The 20,069-nt window shown below is 44.5% G+C and overlaps 1 protein-coding gene across 1 annotated transcript in view; it reads left to right on the top strand.

Annotated features, from left to right (window-relative positions):
* PSTPIP1 (proline-serine-threonine phosphatase interacting protein 1) overlaps positions 1-20,069 on the top strand; it is a 31,557-nt gene that overhangs the window by 8,246 nt on the left and 3,242 nt on the right. Inside the window, exons 4-13 of the mRNA XM_009071170.1 lie at positions 6,039-6,073; positions 7,052-7,158; positions 8,827-8,889; positions 9,816-9,914; positions 11,541-11,586; positions 12,260-12,339; positions 14,589-14,687; positions 15,272-15,368; positions 18,368-18,452; positions 19,943-20,013. Coding sequence (XP_009069418.1) covers positions 6,039-6,073; positions 7,052-7,158; positions 8,827-8,889; positions 9,816-9,914; positions 11,541-11,586; positions 12,260-12,339; positions 14,589-14,687; positions 15,272-15,368; positions 18,368-18,452; positions 19,943-20,013 — 782 coding nt within the window. The remainder of the gene's footprint in view (positions 1-6,038; positions 6,074-7,051; positions 7,159-8,826; positions 8,890-9,815; positions 9,915-11,540; positions 11,587-12,259; positions 12,340-14,588; positions 14,688-15,271; positions 15,369-18,367; positions 18,453-19,942; positions 20,014-20,069) is intronic.

Genomic DNA, 20,069 nt, shown 5'->3' with positions numbered 1-20,069 from the left:
GGCTGCCTGTCCTTGCCTCAAGTGCTGCAGCTGGGACAAACTCCTTCCTACAGAGAAGGGAGAGCTCCTCTTCCCAACCCATGGCATAGCTCTAACTCAGCAGGTGCTGTAGGCCTTGGCAAGTTCAGTGTATTGCACAGAAGGATGCACACACTTGAACCTCAGTGCAAGACTGCAAGAAGGGTCCCACCAAAATTCTTCAGTTTAATATTCTGCCTCCAACACTCGATCCCAAGGGAAGAGTAGAAGAACAGGACAAGCATAATATTTCTTCTAAATAATCTTCTAGCCCTCACAATTGATGGCTCAGGGGCTGCCACACCACCAACAGCTTTGTTATGAGCAGTGCCCAGTGGAGTTTTCTTCTGTCTCTTTCTTATTTGAAACACCAAAACATTTTAGCATCCACTGAGTCTTAGTGTAAAACAATGTAGTCCTTTTTAAACTAACAAAATTTACATCTGAGTCACAATTTCATAGTCTCTAATCATAAAAGAAGTCACAAAAAAGATGAGCTGAGTTTTCTTGGCAAAGGAGAACTTATACCCAGCGGGAGAGAGGGAACTGCACCTTATGAAGATTAAGCTACAGTGTGATTTTGTACTCTCTGTATTCTGTGGTGCACATGTGGGAGAGGATGTACAGAAACTGAGCATATTCAGCCAAGTTACAAACTGAGATCAAGTTAGCAAGTGTTTGCTGGTAGCACACACAGTGGTGATGCCTCACACACTATAGATGGTTCTCAGCAGAGCTTGGGCCTTTAAGAGGAAACACCTTTCTGGCTGCAAGGTGACTGGGAATTTCCATGCAGTGGCTTTAGGCAACTCTTCAGCAGAGCAACATGAAAACAGAACATACTAGAGAGCCCAGTTTTCAGATACACCCTCAGCTCCAGGCAATAAGGAGCCTCTGGGAACTCTGTTCTTCTGTAAAGTAACTGATGTAAACATGCCGTAGCTGGTTGAATTCTGCCTGGTCTGACAACAGCTATTTTTGTCATTTGCTCTGCTTGTCTCTTCTCATGTATATGATTTGCTACATTTTTCATCCCTCTTTTCCACTACCATCTCCTTCAGACCTCAGGAAAGGGTAGTTCCTTCAAGCCTGTGTCTGCTCTGCCCTTCTCTGCAATGCCTGAAATAGAACATTTCGGTGAGTGTGAGGTGAGGCCATCTGCAATGAAATGCCAATTGCTGCTTCCTGGGTATAAAAATAGTGTGTCTGTCACTTAATATACAGAATCCTCTGTATTATTGCACACAAAGCAGGCATTTTTGAACTGAAGTTAAAAGTCAGTTGGGAAGGTCACATCCTTCCACAGTTCGTTATTCTCCACGCAAATGTTCTCAACACGCACAGAATTTATACACTTGTACTTTGAACTTTCAGGGCTCTGAAAATGGACCTAAGCCTCTGCTCAGTTCCTGTTAAATGTGATCTAGATAAGCTCTCTTGTGATGAGGACAGGCATTTTTGAGCCTTTGAGAGAAATGAGGAAATTTAGTTCCATGTCAAAGGCACAAAAGTTGTTTTGATTGTTTTAGCCTTTGATTTGAATGGCACAGGTCATTCTGGGGTCTAATTTGTTGTCTGTGGCCATAGATTTACAGGGAGGAGAAGGTACATGGAGATGTCATCCTGTCTGCTCCCCTGGCCCAGCAAAGCCTGGTTGATGTGTCTGTGCTCCCAGTAACCAACCCTGGGAGTGATGATGCAGCTCCTCTCCCATCCCATTCAGGGCTGCTGCTGCTTCTGACACATACCTGGAAACACCCAACTACCAAAACATGTATGTGGACACCTCACAGCACTAGAGGAACTCTCTACATCTGTTGCTACTTCCATGAAAGATGCTACAGCCCAGTGCAGCCTCCTGCAGTGCCTGGTATGACTGCTCATGCTAGGAGGTGCCTTGGTATCACCAATTTATTGACAGACAAACCAGGGCTCCCCTGCTCAGAGCAAAGGTGCTGTGCATGCCTTCCCCCCACCACAGGTGTCTGCCACATCACACCCCAGCTGGCACCTGGACAGAAATCTCCCCAGCTGCACTCAGGGGTTTTGCCTTTCTGTTTATAGCTCCTCTGAGAACAAGAAAACATCCTTGCAAAATTAACTCTTCAATGGTTTTGCCACATCCCCACTAAGCAATGTTAGACATGATTCTCATGTGAAATACTCTGCTACAGGCCTGGCCTAGGACTGAGGAGTGACTTAGTTAAAAGTGTACATCACCTCCTCCCTCTTTTCTCTTTTGTTTTTTTTGCAATGCAGAGTGCTAGGTGCGAATGATTCTGGACTTGTTTCCACACACTTTGCCACCACCACTGGGTTTACAGAGAGAAATGTTGGTAAAACCACATTGGGTCTTCCCTGTGTGGCAAGAGGAAGGACAGATGTTAACTGTGGCCTCAGAGATGACTGTCACTGCATTGGTTTCACAACTCTGTTATCAGGATCTAAGTTACTGGAGGCAGAGGGTGAGCAGCACTGCTGGGAAATGGTCTGCAGACTTCCTCTGGCAGAGACCTCTCTGAATTTCAGAAAGGACATTTTTTAAAAATTACAATACAATAAGAACTGAACACTGTCGATCATATCAATGTGAAAATAGAAACCTACCAGAAAGGAAGGGGAGGAGGTTATTTTACACTTCTATTCACCAGACAAAGGCAGAAAAAAAAAGAAAATCTAAAAAGACCTGTGGTTTTCCGGTTAGAAGAGCCTGTTTAACCTTCCTGTGTACAAGGGATTCTCTGAATTACTCAGTTAATCTCCTCTCTAAAGGCAAAGTACTGGAAAAAACTGCCCAAACTAGCAAGCATAAAGTTGAAAAAAATATTAAACAAACAGAGTGTGGTGCAACAGTGAGTATAGCTGTCACCTAAGGGACTCTGCTAATGAATTCAGCTCTGGTGGTGAATTCAGGCTCTGCTGGCTGTGGGGCAGAGGGTACCCGAGTCCTGCCTGCAGTGCCTTTCCTGGAGTCACACCGGAGTGCCCAAGGCTGCAGAGAGAACCAACCCTGCAAGAATATTGCAGCCACTAGATGGCAAAAGGCTCCCAAAGTTGCTGCAGCTGCTGTTGCACTGCTATTCCCTGTTATTCCGGATTTAGGCAACCCTGTCCCCACCCAAAATTCATTTGGACAGATCCAATCTTTAATGTACAACGGGAAATCGCTTAACAAATGCACAGAGTAAATTTGTGTCCGGCCTTATTTTCAAGGAGATGAAGGAGCATCCACATAGGAGTGCCCAAAGGGAAGGCTGGAGCTCTCTCCTGAGCTGAAGTGGGTTAACAGTCCCCCAGGATTTACAGGGAAATGTCAGAAGGGAGAAATTAAAAGAAAAAAAAAAAAAAAAAAGGAAGGAAAGAAAAAAAAGAAAAGGAGCACATGGCAAATCTTCAGTTTTGCTTGAATTATTTTCAAGCCCAGGTTTTCTAATTTAGCCACAGCACAAAACCCTCAATTACTACCAGCACACTAAGCAGCACCATAGACTGAGGGTAAAACACTCACGAGAGTGTCCATGAGAGTGACACATCCTCACTTTGGCTGCTCAGAACAAAGCCTCTCTTCATCCCATGAGAAAGCCAAACCCTCCCAAAGGCAATGGGTAATAGGTGCTGCACATCCAAACCAGCACACACAGAAGTAATACCCACTGCTACAGTCAGCTACAGGAATTGCTTCCCTTAAACCCTCTGAAGCACTGAAATATTTCACTGACACAACCAGAGCATCTTAGCTGCAACGAGGAGCTAATCTATGGCACTGCTGCTGCAGCCCAGGAGTCATAAAGGGATTCCTGATGGATCCAGGGGTCGAAATTTGATTTATTTCTCCTCTCCCACATGTATAACTTGGCACAATGACATATTTGCTACTCCCTGAAGCCCCAAAAGGATGTGGGATCTGATTCACTGATTTTAGAAAATTATTATAGAAATAAGGAAGGAAATGGCTCAAGCCTATTTTAATTTACTTATGGCCTGTGGCCTTGCCCCTGTCAGCAGCTAGGGAATTGGCAGAACAAATCCTTCACATCAGGAGGAACAGGCCAGAGATGCCTGAAAAGGCTATTAAAGACCATGCAGGGGGCAAAGTGGTCTCTCTGCAGGTCAGAGCCAGATGCATTATTATACCAGAGACCTCTTCAGCCTGGCAGAGAGGCAGCAAAAAGAACAGTTTTGTGGATGGCTTGTGACCATGAATGGCTCAGGTGCCTGGAAACCAAAACAGCAGCAAATTGCTTTTGTCCTTGGTATATACTGAGAAAGTGCTATTTTTTAGGATCCACTACAGTGATTTTGCCAGTTTTTGCATAACTTGACTCATCCACAGCAAAGGAAAAAAAATCTCTTGCAACAATAGATCAACACAGAGTGCAAATAATATGTGCAGTTTGCAAGTGTCCTCTATTTTTTAAAGTCCAGTATTTACCTATTTCAGGCCTGAAGTTGCTAGCACATTCCCCACCTCCTATTGGAAATGCCACACTGAAAAAGCAAATTTTATTCCTGGTGTATATTTAATTTTTAAAAATAATTTGTTAGAGCTTTTAGGTGAAGAAATCTCTCTCTGCTGCTGATATTCAACTTGTCTTCTAATTTTAAGCTGGAAATAATACTGTTTGTTTCCTTCTTGCTGTGGAAAATTTCATTTCTATCAAAATCTCACACCAGATTATTTGGTTTTTTTACAAAATAGACCCTCAAATGTTTAAGCATTGTTAGGACAACACTGAAAAAAACTCAGTCTAGCCTGTTCTCCCTGACGTACCTCAGAAGATTCACCACAACCAATCTAGTTGAAATCTGAAAGAATCAAACAGTTAGCTCATCTTTTCTGGCTGGAAGTATTTTCCTTCTGTTTCGACAAATGTAGCTCTGGAAGTGGATTTCAAGGCAGTTGTTGCTGATGACAGGCCCAGCCTTTACCCTTACCTGTGCATTTGTCTTGTGCCTGGCCAGGCAGCCTCACCACTGAGAGAGCAAGCTCTGATTAGCAAACGGATGTCCAGCCTAAATTAACACAGGGCAATTAGGATCCTTCATGTGTTTCTTAAGGCTCCTGAAATGGCCCAAGAGATACAGATTTCCCTACCCATCTGCAGGCACACATGGCTGGGAAGTGATATGAATCCTCTCCTGGACTCTCCTGGTCACCAGGACTCAGCCAGGGAGACTTTAGGCTCTTCATTGACCAACTTTTTCCCTGGGCTCTTCCTGGGGTAGAAGACCAGAGCTCCATGGAGAGTCCAGAACTGTTTCCTTCAGGGAACAACACACTTGAAGAGCTGATTTCTAAATGTGAAAAACCTCCAAATCACAGCCCAGCCCTGGCTTCTGCATACACAACTGCTCTGCCAGCCTGCAAATTCAGAGCTGGAGGAATGGATTGAGTTGAAAATGCCTTTTCCAGACTTTCTGCTCTCCCCTCACGTCTATGCTGGTATCTCTGGTGCCTTCTTAAAATGCATCGTCAGCCAATCTCTGGTTCCCTCTCCTGCCCTTCTGCAGCCTCACCACTCAGCTCTGTGGGTCCCTGTGGATGGGCAGAGGAACAGATCTGCTCATCTCCAAGCTGGACCAGGCAGGGCAGCCCCGAGGGCTGGGGCTGTGTTCAGGGTCCAGGGAGGAGCTGGTTTTGCTCTTATCCTTCAACCTACTGCTCAGAAACCCTCCCCTCTGCAGCCTGCACCTCTGTCAGCTGGCTCTTACCTATTGGCAAGGTGCAAGAAGAGCAAAATAGTTGTTAACATTGATGGCCATGAATAGAGTGGGATTGGAAAAGAGGCTGCACAGAAGGAGTAGTGAATTCCTTGCTTCATGGAGCATTTTATTGCCTTTCCTGAAGGTAACAGATTGATGCTGTTGTGCTTGTTAGCACGGTCCACTTTTATTACAAGCCTATTAAGGGTTTTATCTCTATGTGGATCTTTGAGATACTGAGGGAAAGTTTGTTCCTTAGATTCCCATCCCACCCTCAGGAGCCAATACTAACCAAGTGTCTCCTCTCTGCCTCACAGCACACTGAAGGCAGCATTCGAGACACTCAAGCAACGTAAGTATTTGCATCTTCCTTTATGACCTGGGAAACACAGGCACTCCCTGTGTTCATCCCCTCTGGGCTCTTCATCCTCTTCTCCCTTCTATTCCCAGCTTTTCTATCCCAGTCTGTAGTGTGAAGAGTGGAAGGAAAGGACACTCACTGGGCATTCTCCAAGGCTGGGCACTCAATCCACTCTCTGGTGGCAAAGAAAATGGCTTTTTCCTCAATTAAGTTTTATCTGGATCGAGTCACAAAGTATCAGCTCTGTTCCCTCTTCTGCAAACCACCAACACCAAACCAGCTGCTTTCTAAATGTGCCCAGGGCTGGATGAAACCCTTTCACACACACAAAACACAGCACCATCATAGCCAAGAGGACACTGTACCTGGCCACTGGCACCTGCTGTTTACACCAAAACACCTTCTTGAAAAGCCACTGGTGAACTGAGCTATTTTTAGAGCCTGGATGTGGGAGCTCAGCATCTCTGGAAAATGTGGGGTTCCATTTCAGAAGCACCAAAGCTGACAGAGAAGTTCCCAGTCATTCCAATCAGCCAAGTGCTCTGAAATTCAACCCATCTTCACTGACCCTTGGAAATTCTCAACTTGCACCATCAGCTAAGCCTGGGCACACTTGGCAAGCAGCTCCCTGGCAGTGACAATCCAGCAGGAGGGGGAACAGCTGGGGCAAATGGGGCTGTGAAGAAGCTCAGCCAGCTCTGCTCGTGTCAGGGCTGCTCCGAGTGGGGCTCCAGTTCTGCAGAGTCTTGTCCCCTGCACTGTGCAGGCACTGAGAGGACCTGCAATACTCCCCATTCAGGCTGGGTGAACCCTCAGCAGTGTCAGTGCATGCAGAAACACAGGGAGACCTTTTCTGAGGTTGCTCTGCTTGTGAAGAGTCATAGAGCAGCCACATCCCAGAAACATCTAAAAAATGTGACTTCGTATTTAAAGACCTTTCCACTCACTATGAATTCTGATTTGTTTCAGAAATTGAAAGCATTGGAAACTCTCATATCCAGCTGGCAGTAATGCTAAAGGATGAGCTGAAAGGCATAGAGGAGTTCCGAGAAAGACAGAAGGAGCAAAGGAAAAAGGTGAGGAACTAGAGAAATGCTGAAACAGATTGGGTCAATGGTCTGTGCTGATGACCTGTCTCCAGCCATAGGCTGGGAATTCTGCAAGAGATGATAAAGCATTCCCAGAGTGCCCTGTTCAGCCTATAGACTAGGCTGTGGAACAAAAATCTTTCTGAACCCAGCTGGAAAAAAAGCCCTGCTCTGAACTCAGGAGCCAGAGGCTTCAGTCCCTTTTGCTCTCTCTGGTGTAACTGCAGGTACTGTTGTTATTATTCCTGTAAGAACCTAATCCTCCCTTTTCTCTTTTTTATACCCTTGCTAATGGGTTTCTTTGGTATGATCCTGCACGATCTCCAACGTGCACTAAATAAAAAGGTAACACAAATGTTTAAAAACATAAAAGCCAATAAATCTCAGGCTCAATGTAACACCAATATTTACTGAATTACAAACACATGGAATAAGTAGCAGCTACTTGATGCTGTATAATAAAATGATGAGTATATTTAAGGTCATTTCACCCTCTATGATCTTACCAAGTTCTAAGTCCCTTGATAAATAGTTCTCAATAGAGACAACAGTGATCATTCTCTCACCTTCTCTGGCTCCCTGGGACTGAAGACAGAGACAGGACAGTCACTTAACTCTGACAGCACTGAGTGACGGAGGAGGAAAACAAATACTCAGTTTTTTGCTAATTTTAAACAAATGAAAATGCATATGATCACTATCCAATGCCACAAAAACCATGTGTCTACAAGTCCCTGTCACACTGACACTTGGAATAGCAAAGAACCAGGATGAGCAGAGGGGTTCTCTCTCCTGCTGAGAACAGTAAGCCCATAACTCACCTGGGAACAGTTAGAGGAGCCTGGAAAAACTGCTTTGGTGTCTTAGGCAAGCTTTTTTCTCTGTCCAGCATGTGGCTATGAGGAAGCCAACACCATAGCCATGCTGTGATTTGTGTTCTACTGTGGCTGCTCTCAGGCCTGTGCCCAATATGTAACAAGCCTCTGGGTAGTCCTGGGGAGAGTTCTGCTTGAGCAGAATATAGAGATTAAAGGACCAAAAGTCCCACTAAAGAAACCCATCCCCTGCCAGTCAGGAGCATATCTCAGTGTCACATAAGCTGGGATATCACAGCTGAAGCCATAAAAGAGAATCCAGCACTGTCCTCCCAATGCTGACCAGATGACAGCATGGAAATCACATTGCACTAAGCATAAATGTGCCAGAAGCAATGGAATATAAAATACACAGGAATTGTTTGTATTTAAAATGGACAACTACCCATGCTCATGTGAGTGAGACTGTGGTTTGGTGTGCAGAGATCAAGCTCTGGCACCAGCAAAGCAACTCTGCTGGCAGAGCCCAAGGCTACTGGGACTGGGTGTTACACTATTTCATAACCTTAAAGAGGGAGGAGGAGAATTAAGATCCACATCCTCTCTGCTATTAATGGAAACCACTGAAGCAGCATTATCTTGGATTATTTTTCCACCTGGCACTTTGATGCTCTCTGTATCACTTAAAACTTGTCATTTTAAGAAGCAGAGTGAAGTCACTTTCCCCACAGGTAGGTGGCTTAATGAAAGGCCCTGACAAAGGCTTTCCTAATCCTGCCCACTGGAAAGGGAAGGAAGAAGTCCAAAGCAAGAAATGCTGACTTGTGTGTGTTTCTTCCAGTACGAGTCTGCAATGGAGCGAATGCAAAAGAGCAAACTGTCCCACTATAAGAAAACAATGGAGGTAAGCACAGAGGTTTGAGCATCCCGAGGCAAACTGGCTCCAGTAAACTCTGCATCACATGTACCTGTACATGCCAGTGTGCAAGAGTGTGTGAGAGGGAGAGGATGTGACTCCTGCTGTGGGGAAGAATCTAATCTTCCCTGCTGCCTCCACTGAAGAGTCTCCAGAGAGTTAAGGTGGGATAAATGATGCCCCTGGGTCAAACAGGATTTCATTGTTTCTAGGCAAGGATACATACAGGAGTAAATGTAATTTTTCAGTGTGTGTAAATACAATTTTTAAAATGGTGAGGGAATCTCATGAACAGGAGGAATCCTCTCCAACTGGAAAGCTGGCAGGTACAGGACCTGCAGGCAGCTGGGTTGGTTTTCAACAGGCAAGTACCTCCAAAGGAAAGTAGTTTCAGACCTGTCAGTGCTACAGCTGGAACTGTACTAACAATTTTTATTGAAATATGGTTGTTCTAAGACACAAAGATCTTGTGCTGCATCAGAGAACCACTGAGACTGCTGCCTATGGGGTTCTGGCTCTGCCTCACAGCCTGGAGCAATGGGCAACCCACTGGCTGCAGCCACCTGATGCTCCAAGTGTAGAAACCACACCCTGGGGACGTGGGCTCCTAATTTTTGCTCTGCAGAGTCACTTGGGCAGACACCTGATGCCCCAATGGCACTAGAGCTGCCTATGTATGCCTGACCACCCCTGCAGGGAGCCACAGTTGTACAAAGCAAACAATTTCAGGGCTGCAAGCAAAGGACACAATTTATGCTGTCAGCCCCTACCCCAATTTTTCAGCTCTATTTTTCTATCTCCTTACAGTGTCATAGGGAATTTTTTTCTGTTGCCCAAACTTGGGGCACTGATTGGAGAGAACTCAGCCTTGTCCCTTCTCCCAAACCCTCACATTTGATTTCATTTCCATACAGTCCAAGAAGACCTACGAGCAGAAGTGCAAGGAGGCAGATGAGGCTGAGCAGTCCTTTGAACGGACCAGTGCTTCAGGCAACCAAAAGCAAACAGAAAAGGTACCTTAGATGACAGTGCTGTTTAGAGAGAAATCTGTGGGGTTTACCTTTTCAAGGTACAAGAGAATACAATTAACCAACCCATTCTGCAGGATGCCAGGGGCTAATTTCTCTTCTAATTAACTCCTTAGAATCCCCTGGGAAGGGACTAAGTTATCTAATTAATTTATCCCAGGCTATGATCCAATTGTTCTATGAATCCTGAAGGGAAACTGAATGAGGTTTTTTCTCTGAAATGATTCATTAAAAAAAGAAACAAGTCAGAAGTATGTCATGCAGTTAGCTTTGCCTTTTGGTCTCTTACATTTAGTAGGCATAGCATCTTACATTAAAATGCATATTTTTCCTCAACATTTTTCTCCTTATGGTTGGTTTAATTTCAGCTAAATTCACAGACTCAAAAATAAATCGTTGGAAATTAAGGCACTGCAGTTCTTCATTGCATCGTCTTGATACTTGTAGCTGACAATTCACTAACTTTTAATGGGAACATTTTACAGAGGAACAGATGGAGAAAACAAAATAAATGAACTCCCTTTGGCTCGATAAAAATCAGTGCAGTGTAAGCAAAAAGGATCAAAAATCATCTCAAGGAGTGGAGACTAAAAACAGCATCAGAACTTTACATTTCATTTCCAGCATTCCCTAATCCTTGCTGAACAAACCCCTCCAGATTAGCTGCAAAGAGGGGATGGAATCCTGGCCCTGCTGAAATTCCACCGGAACATTTAGCAGCTTCAGTGGCAGCTAAACCTGACCCAGCTCCTTTCATGCCCAAGGATCCCAGGGTGCTCCATTGCCATTTCTTGCCAGCACGTTTGAAATGCACAGAGGCAGCTCACACGCTGTTTAATTCTGCTCAGCATTTGCAAACCATTTGGGCCAGGAAGCAAGTAAGAATGAAGCTTCTGTTCCCAGCTTACTACACTTTTTCCAACCAGCTGTGTTGAGGAATCTGGTCCTAAGAACCCCTACCTGAGCCTTGTCTTCAAGGGCAGAATGGAGGGATGTATTACACTGATGTCTAGAGCTGTGCATTAATGTGCTGTCATCTGTGCAGAAAGACCTGGGAGTGCAAAGCTGCCAATAATGGCTGTATTTTCATTTGTTAAAAGCTGCAGGTTTTTAAAAAAGAAAAGTTCTACTTAGAGTGAATTTTGCTTTTAGGTTTCTGAGTTGTTATGGGAAATAATCTGGCATTTGCAAAGTATTTTAAAAGCTGCCTTCTTTTCATCTGCGTAGTACACGAGGAGCTTGAAAGATGAAGAATTTTAACTGCCATTTATTTCTGCTTATAAATATCTATTAGAAAAGCACATCAAACACTTGAGAGAAAACAACTCAGCTTCGGGCAGGATCATGCTGGCTCTGAGCTCCTCTGGCAGGGATGTCTGAATGGAAAGATTTCCCTTGAAGTCAGTGCACCTATGACTGCACCTGGGAAATTCTGGTCCCTTCTCCTTAGCACACTTCCAACAGAACCATCCACAAAGGCAGGAGAGCCAGAAAGTGTTTGAAAGTTAGAGCCTTTCCCTTAGAAGGGAAAAGAAAGCAGGCAGCAAAACAACTGGGGCAGAAGCAAAAATTGTCAGAAATTGATTTGGGGTGTTTCTTTTCCCGTTTCAGAGCCAGAACAAAGCCAAGCAGTGTCGAGATGCAGCCAATGAAGCAGGTGATGCTCTATTTGAAACTGAACTATGATTCTTCTCAGCAAGGCTCTACCAGCACAGGATTTTGATAGAGAACCATCCAGGTTGTCTCTGTTTGAAGCCAGGGTTCCCAAAGTCACCTACCACCTCCTCTAGGGACTTCACCCAGGACAGCAAAGCTTTTCTTGAAGCAAGTTGGAAAGCACAGAAGACACTCAAACTGCCCTCAGCCAGCCCAAACCAGATACACCATTCCTCTGTACATGAGCACAGTGGTGTTCTTCAGCCACAAGCACAGTCTATGCCCATCTGAGCTGCCTCATGAGCTCAGGCTTCTCCCTCCCTGCCCATGGAATAGCTTATGCTAAATCACATGGCTTACCTGCCTGGCTTGGCATGGAAAGAGCCTAAGGATGCTCAGTGCCCAAGCATGGCCCAGGCTCTTTATCTCTGCATTGAGATAACTCTAAAGTTATTAAACGATCTGCAAACCATACAGAGAGAATCTTAACTCTAGTATAAAGAAAATCCTTGTGCCCCACCAGCCTCAAGCTCACACATTCTTCTGATCCTCAGGCAAACCACAGGTCTGAAGTGTAAGAACTGCAGTAAAGGCCTAACAGGAGGAAGAAGAGAAAGGCTGTCTCATTTTCTCCCTAACTGTTGGGTTTCTGTCCTGTGTGTCTGTGTTGACAGAGAACGTGTACAAACAGAACATCGAGCAGCTGGATAAGGTCAGGACAGAGTGGGAACAGGAACATATCAAAACTTGTGAGGTAAACATTGACTTTTGCAGTGATATGTTTGTGTGCTCTTTATTTTATCTGACTTGCAGGTATCAGTCTAAGGCCTGAAATGCCATCCCAGGGGTTTTGCTGTTTGCTTTATGTGGAGTCTCAGTACATGCCTTTGCAAAACTACTGCAAAACTAGAGCTGATTTAGACAGAGCTGCTACTGTCTCACTCTCCTTGTTTGGTCAGCACAGCTATATACATATAAGTAAATAAGGTGTATAAGAGCAGAATAAGTGCAGAGGTGGAGCAGTATACAAACTGGTACACACCCAAGCCACTCAGAATCTTATATTTTTCATAGCACTTTATATTCTCCTGCAAGAATACTTGCCCTCTGCCATGGAGTAGTTGCTCAATAAAAAGGTGGTTGTGGTGGAAAAGTCTCTATTTCCATTATGCAGAGAATGGACAAGGAGATTTGCACTTGGCTAGTAAGTTTTGCACAACAGTTTACAGGAACTGGTTGGCATCCAAATCAGCCACATTTGGTCACAGTAATCCTTCAAGTACATTTGCCCATCTGCTAAAGCCTGATTTTGCTGTGTTTACTTGTTGCAGGCTTTATTTCTACACAAATAAAATGCCAGCTTTCCAGTTCTCTGCTTCCTCTTAAATATTCCCTGTCTGGGAGGACTGGAAAGTCCCACAAATGGCATAGAGATTCCCACAGAAATTATGCCAAGCCTTCATTTTCCTAAGGTGCATATTTTCTCCTTTCTTAAAAAGCCAAGTATTCCACAACCTCACACACTTTTTTGTCCCACACAGCTAAACCCTGACTACTGCTTGACCCAAACCACCACTCAGAAAGGAAGGGCATCTTTAATGACTTCTTTTAAAAGTGCTTGTAGAGAGAAGAGCTGATACTTTTATTTGAGGCATTTAAAACTAGTAACTAGTACAAAAAGCTTAAGATCCCAAATTTCTGGCTGTATAGTGGGGAATCTGGAAGTGCCAGGGTTGTTTAGGTGTCTAACTGAGTGCTGGACATCCATAACCTGAAAATGTTAGCTGGCAAGTGGCAGCACCAGGGCTGTGCCATATCCCCTGACAGGAGTGCCCAGTTCCCTGGCAGTGTCACACAATGGGACATGGGGGATGTGTCAAGCACAAAGTCCAACTGTACTTTGCTGGGTGTTGACAAGAGCTTGACAAGCCCAGAGACACTACACTTCCCTCTTTGATGAGCTGCATTTCCCAACAGGACACCATCTACCTGGAAAATTCCCAGTTGGCTCTGGTGCTATTTCAGCAGCCTTGAGGGGATAGGCTTTTTGTTCAGAAGGGATATTGAAATACTCATTCTCCACCCTGCAGGTTCTCTCTAAAAGCTTTTGCTCTCAGAAACTGGTCCCCATGCCAGCTTGCTCCCTTGACAGTTTCTTTTCTCTGTTTTTTGTTTTAAGTTGTTATTAGATGGCAGGCAGTGTACCCAACTGAATGTTCTGTTGAATATTGTATACATTTGTGGTGTTCTGGACATAATTACTAGCAAATGGAGATGGAAGCAGATGGCTGGAAGCATCTGAGCTTTTCACACCTCATAGAAAACCAAAAACTGATGTTCTACTTATAACAGTACAACTTAAGAGATCAGGGGGGTTTGGGGTTTTTTTAAGTTTTTAGAAAGCATTTATCTGCCTCTTCCCCCATCTCAGTTCACACTTCTGTCTCTTCCCCCTTCATTCTTCCCAAGCTGTGCAACAAGATGAGAATATCAGACAGCTGAAGGGAGTAACTCTGGAGAAAGAAAAATGTCTTCTCTTTGCCATGCAAATAACCTTAGAAATGCACAGAGGCAACTCCAGAGAGTCTCAAAGAGTTTCAAAAGAGAAAAGTTTAGAAAAACACTTTAGCTGGCAGAGAGGGATACTTTTGGCTCTGCCTCTAACACAAATATGACACTTTCATGCCAGTACTCTACTGATCTGTTCAGCACAGAGATTTCAGTGAGATGAGCAGACAGGACCCTGACTCTTGGCAGTAGGGGTAGCAGTCAAATCCAGATCTGGATTTCTCTGCCCTGCCTTATTTTTGTCTAGAAAACATAACTTCAGTTCGGTGCAATCCATTAAAAAAAGCATGAACAAGTAGATAGAGTTCCTCCAGTAGCCAAAAAGACAACCTGTACAGAGGAGTCTCTAGAAATATTTGCAGGCCCAGCCCTGTCACAGCCTGCAATGCAAGTTACTAACTACTCCAAGGCTATGTCACATCTCTTTGGCTTTAGGTCTTCCAACTCCAGGAGTGCGACCGTATCACCATCCTGCGCAACTCGCTGTGGGTGCACTGCAACCAGCTCTCCATGCAGTGTGTGAAGGATGATGAGGTAGGGACACCTGCAACTGCTCCATGCACACAGGAGGAAGAGGAGGAGCAAGAGTGCTCTAACTGCACTAGTTTGCCCTTCTCTGTACGTGCTGACTGTCTCCAGGGGGATAAGCTCAGTCTACCTTGTTCCTTCAAGATGCAAACCAGAAATACGTCTGGATGTAGACAGTCTGTGTCACACTTGGTGACACTCACATGTCACCTCCTCAGTTTGTTGGGGAAAGCTTCTAGCTAGCAGAACACTCAGTTGAGTATATTTGAGCTCTGAGACAAGTTTCAGAAAGGCATCCAGTCATGGTCTCAAAACTGGAAGACATAAATAATAGACTAGACTTGACTTTGAATGGTTGTTTCCTGCTATTAATTTCCTTACTGCATTGAAAAGCCCTGGACTGCCTTTGTCCTCCTATCTTTAGAGAATACCCAGAGCACAAACAAGTGTGTTTACAAGAGTATTTGTACAGGGGACAGACCAAACACGTACCAAGTATAAAGTGTAAAAGGGTAAAATTATCAGAAAAGTATGAATTGTTAATTAATTGTGAAATGTTAGAAGTCACATTCTTGGATTCTGTGTTGTAGCTGTACGAAGAGGTTCGGCTCAGCTTGGAGAACTGCAATGTGGAGTCAGACATAGACTTCTTCATTAAGACGAAAATGACAGGAACAGAACCCCCAGGTAATTATTCCTACTGGTCTTGTCAGATGAGTTACCCATCAGGCTGAGGCTGCAGCTATGCAGTACACACCTTTGGAGGCAAAGCCAGCTGGAGGAGTTTCTGCTCCAACTATTTGTTCCCACCTGCTGTGCCTCACTTCCCCCTCCCTGTGCTGCCATCGCTGCTTGTGCTGCACTGCGAGTGGGATAGTGGAAAGATCCAGCTTAAAAATAACCCTCCAGGGAAAAAAAAAAAAGTTGTTTTGGCTTTGCAACCAGGCTCATTTCACAGTACAGCTGAACTGACACTGCTAAGGAGGTGCCAAACTGCATTGCAGAGACAGCAACTTCAGTTCCTGCAGTGGTGACAAGTCAGAGCCAAGTTACTGTGCAACCCTCGACAGAGGTCCTGCCTCTTCACTTGAGCACAGAGAAGACTCAACTTTCTATTCTGTTTCACATGCCCAATGAGGAATAACAATTTTTGTCCTCTCAGGAAGTTGTTGTATAAGCCAAGACTCTGGCTGGGGCAAATTGTGAATGCAGTTGGCTCTGCCCCAGCACACAGAAGTGCTGGGAGGTTCACAGACTCTGTCCATTCAAGCCAAAGCAGCTTTTCCCTTGTCTGCACTGGTCAAAACCTCTGGGCTGAAATGGAGACTGACACAGCAAGAGGTAACAGCAGCTGTAAAATGAAAACATGCTGCTGCAGGGTAGGAGTTCTCCAAGCACATGGCCAGAGAGGAGGCAATCCTATGTTTGACACAACCAAACACGAACCACAGCCTGTGCTCCAACAAGCAATACAAGGTATTTACACTGCTCACACTTCTCTGCAGCTGCTGCAGTAGACAAAGACTCACAGCTGTTGCAAAAGGAGAGAAAAAATCCCATTTCATCTCTTCATTAGCTGATGACACAGATCTATGCTGAAAAGATCTCTTCCTCCACATTTTACCTGTGCATAGTTTCACTTCCACTCTCTTCCCTGACACCACACTGCTACATCCAAGAGCAAATCCCCTCAGTGAGTCCCCAGCAGTATCCCCAGAGCTCACTACCTCCATAGTGGGGAATAAACTATATTGGCACACAAAAAAATCTTATCCTGATAAAAATCTTCCATGCCAGGAGTTGTCCAGGTATGAACAGCAGCAGTATGAACGCCCCATCCCAAGGGGTAATTATCTCCTAGAAGCAGAGCTAACAACCCTTTGATTCCATCACAGAGCTCAGAGCTGGCAGCAATTACACCCCAGGACCTTCTTCAGCAGAGCAGGATGCTGCCACTAACTCAGCACTGAGCTTTTTGAGGCCTGTGTTTCACTCAGCCTTTCTGTCATTACATCTATGATGATTAAAAATTGGAATTTGGGGAGGTTTTTAAAATGAGTATATTAATGCTGGTGCACTATAGTTTATTCTTCTTCACATAGGGGATTCAAATTCACTGATACAGGAGCATTTACCCAGGAAAAATTACATTTTCAGTGGCAGAAGGGAGAACTGTGTCTTGCAACAGTGTGAAACAACTTCTGTATACTAAGAAATTTGTAATTCTCAGCTAGTTTGTTTTGGGGTTTTTTACCCTGTGTGAGATTTCTCATTCTCCAGTTGCCTAAGCAATTTTCTGCAAACAGCTCTTGGCTGTGTCAGGAGTCATTTCCAATACGAAATAGGTGGGAAAAACCCTTGAGAGCTTTATGAAAGGCAAAAAGAAACCTGGCTGGCTTTTTATTTTTTGGTTTGGGTTTTTTTTTTTGCACACTACCTCCTAGAAGGTGACATGTTCTGGAAGCAATATCCTAGTATCTCCACAGCTCTGGCTAATGAGTTTGCACAGTAGCACATGGTGAGCTGTTTTAAAATTTGCAAAATGCAGGAGAAAACCCTCGTGTTGTTTTGCATTGTGTGGCAGAAGACTCATCTTGACCAAACCTTCTTGATGCTACTGTTCACTCCCTCATTCTACCTAATCTTACAGTGTCCTATAGACTAGAAGCTGTCAATGCAACAATCTGGAAGGGCAACAGGAGACCCTTATATTGGTCAGAAAACTCCCTAATTACTGTGAGACTTATTTGTAAGGATTCTTCACACTCACTAGGTGTATGTGCCTGCTCTGCTTATTATCTTGGCCGACCCTGTGTGAGAATGTCCACACAACCTTTAGCCCAAGTCCAATGTCTTTCTTAACCTGCTGCTATCAGGTCTGAGATAATAGAGTATCACAGGCTTCTCTCATGTTTGCTTGGCTCTAACAACGAGCAGGCAGAAAGGGTGTGTGGCCTGCAGCTGTAAGCAGCTACACTGGGAGCTCTGAGATGAAAAATAAATAAACCCATCTGTAACTATTTCATCTGTAAAGTTAGACTTGGAAATGGTTTCAATTTCACCTTTAACGACACCACAGGGAAGAGTGAAGGAACAGTAACATAACTGTGTTTGAGAGAACAAACCCCAAATATCTCTGGGTAAACAGCAAATCAGCTCTCAGGAGGTGAAGGGGAGAGATATGAAAGGTAGGGAAACACACAAGCACAAGCACAGACCAGGAAATTGCTCGTTATTGCTGCTGGCAATAACATTCAGAAATCAGCTCTGACAAAAATTCCTAACTCCATACATCGAGGAAAAAAGAAACAAAACACACTGCAGCCAGATCTATCACGAACATGGTCCCAGGCTCACAATGCTCATGCCCTGCTCCCTTAAATCCTGAGCTTTCAGGCAGCAGAAGAAACGGCCAGGGAGGAAACTGCCTTCTTAATTAGGGCTAGCCACAGCTATTAGAACAGTGCTCCAGGACTCTGACTGTGCCCAGCTCAGGTCCATCATGCCTTTCCACCAAGGACACAGAGCTTACAGTCCCTGGAATGGCTTTTTCCAAGTGAGGTGCAGTGCAGGTGAGGGTGCACAGGGCTGGACTGCAGTTTGATCCAGCTGCCCTGGGTTGCATTCTGGTGGGGAGGAAATGGCTTTGCCTGTATGAACCTCTCATTTTTATTGCCTTGTTGCAGATGCAATAGGGTATGAGAACTACTACAGCAGGGAGCCCAACAGGCGCAACAGCAGCCCAACCCAGTCCTGTGGGATGATGAAGAGGTGAGTGGCAAACTTCAGGTCCCTGGACAACTGTTTCTCTGCATGAGCAGCAATGTATGATGACAGAAAACAGGACCTGGATGGTTATTGCTTCCTTCATCACAGCAAGAGGCAGCTATGTATCAATAAGTGTAACTTAACAGAAAAGTAAACCTATTAAAAGCAGAGTCAGAGTAATTTGCCAAGGCCTAGTGGGAGGAGCGACAAGGGGTGAGCTCCTCACACAGTCAGCAGTGAGAGCAGTGACTTGTTTCCTCTCTCCTAGTGAGTCAGGGCACGTAGCAACAAACCCACTTTGTTCAAGGGAGGGCAAAGGTGAATCTAGCCAGGAGCAAAGGCTGGGGAGAGCTGTCCTCTGGGGCAATCCCTCCTGGCTTACTGCACTGCTCAGCTGGGCAGAACAAAGAGCTGCTCTCTGCATCTACACCAAAGGAAAAAAACACAGAATGGAGTAACTGTGGTGATTAGGGAGGTAATTTTCCTTATTCTGATCCATTTCTGCTGGTAAATGTTGGACCACGGACACAGTTATACCAGCAGAAGAGCCTGGCAGATCTATTGGTTTAAATATTTTATACTAAAATGGCTAATTCGCAGTGGGAATGGCATCACAGTGAGAGCAGAAGAGATTTCTGTTTTGACAAGCCTTATGACACAGCACAGCCTGGAAGCAGACTGTCATCTCCCACCTCAGATGAGGTCCAGGCTTGGCAGTGACCTCAGCAGGTTTATATGCAATGCTTTATTTTTCAACTGGAAACTGGATCTTCTATAATAATAGATTCTAATGCTGCATCCTCTACAGTTACAGAGACAGTTGTACTGACACTTAGAACACAACTGTGCTCGGCCTCAGTCTTGATTTTTTGCGGAATGGTTGAGTTAGAATATCCATTTTCCAGAAACATTGAGTGCTCACTAGCTGAAAAATCAGCCCCTTTAAATATGCCTTAAGCATGCAATGCTATTTCTATCTCTGCTTGAAAATCCTAACCCATTTTCTCACTTTACTTAGTCTCCAGTACCCAGCTGTGATATAGGAAATAACTAGAGACAGATTAAAATAAAAATTCACTTAAACTCACAGCTCTTAGAAAGGCTCATTATACAAGCTCTGCATTCTAAATTGCATCAGAGTTTTCCTTCAACAGATGTTAATCTCCTATAAGCAACTGATAATTCTTATCATATTACTATTGCAAAATAATTAGGGTTTCACACCATGAGCCTTTGGATCCCCAGGAAAACACTATCTGCACAATGCAGTAATGGCTGATGGCTCAGTATTTTGCTGCATTTTGTAAAATATATTTTTAACTGAAGATAAATATATCTACAGCATAAATGAAAATAGAAGGCCATAGGAAGAGGTGACATCTCCTCAGTGTGAAGCAGATGGAGGGAAGGCTGAGTCAGAGAGCTGAGAGGAAGGAATGCTCATCCCCAGGCCTGTTCATTCATTTTGTCATTGGCTTCTCTTGGCTCTGCAGATTCTCAGGACTACTGCATGGAAGCAGCAAAAACAACACGGAAACTGCCACTCCTTCAGCCCCTCTTCTTGGTATGTCTCTGCAGGAAATCACTTTAGCAGACGTGTTTGGTTTAGGTCACATTGCT

This window comes from Acanthisitta chloris, unplaced genomic scaffold (assembly GCF_000695815.1).
Source record: "Acanthisitta chloris isolate BGI_N310 unplaced genomic scaffold, ASM69581v1 scaffold5390, whole genome shotgun sequence".
NCBI classification, from domain to species: Eukaryota; Metazoa; Chordata; class Aves; order Passeriformes; family Acanthisittidae; genus Acanthisitta; species Acanthisitta chloris.
The sequence above is the reverse complement of the archived record's forward strand: the minus strand, read 5'-3'. Positions and strand labels throughout refer to the sequence as shown.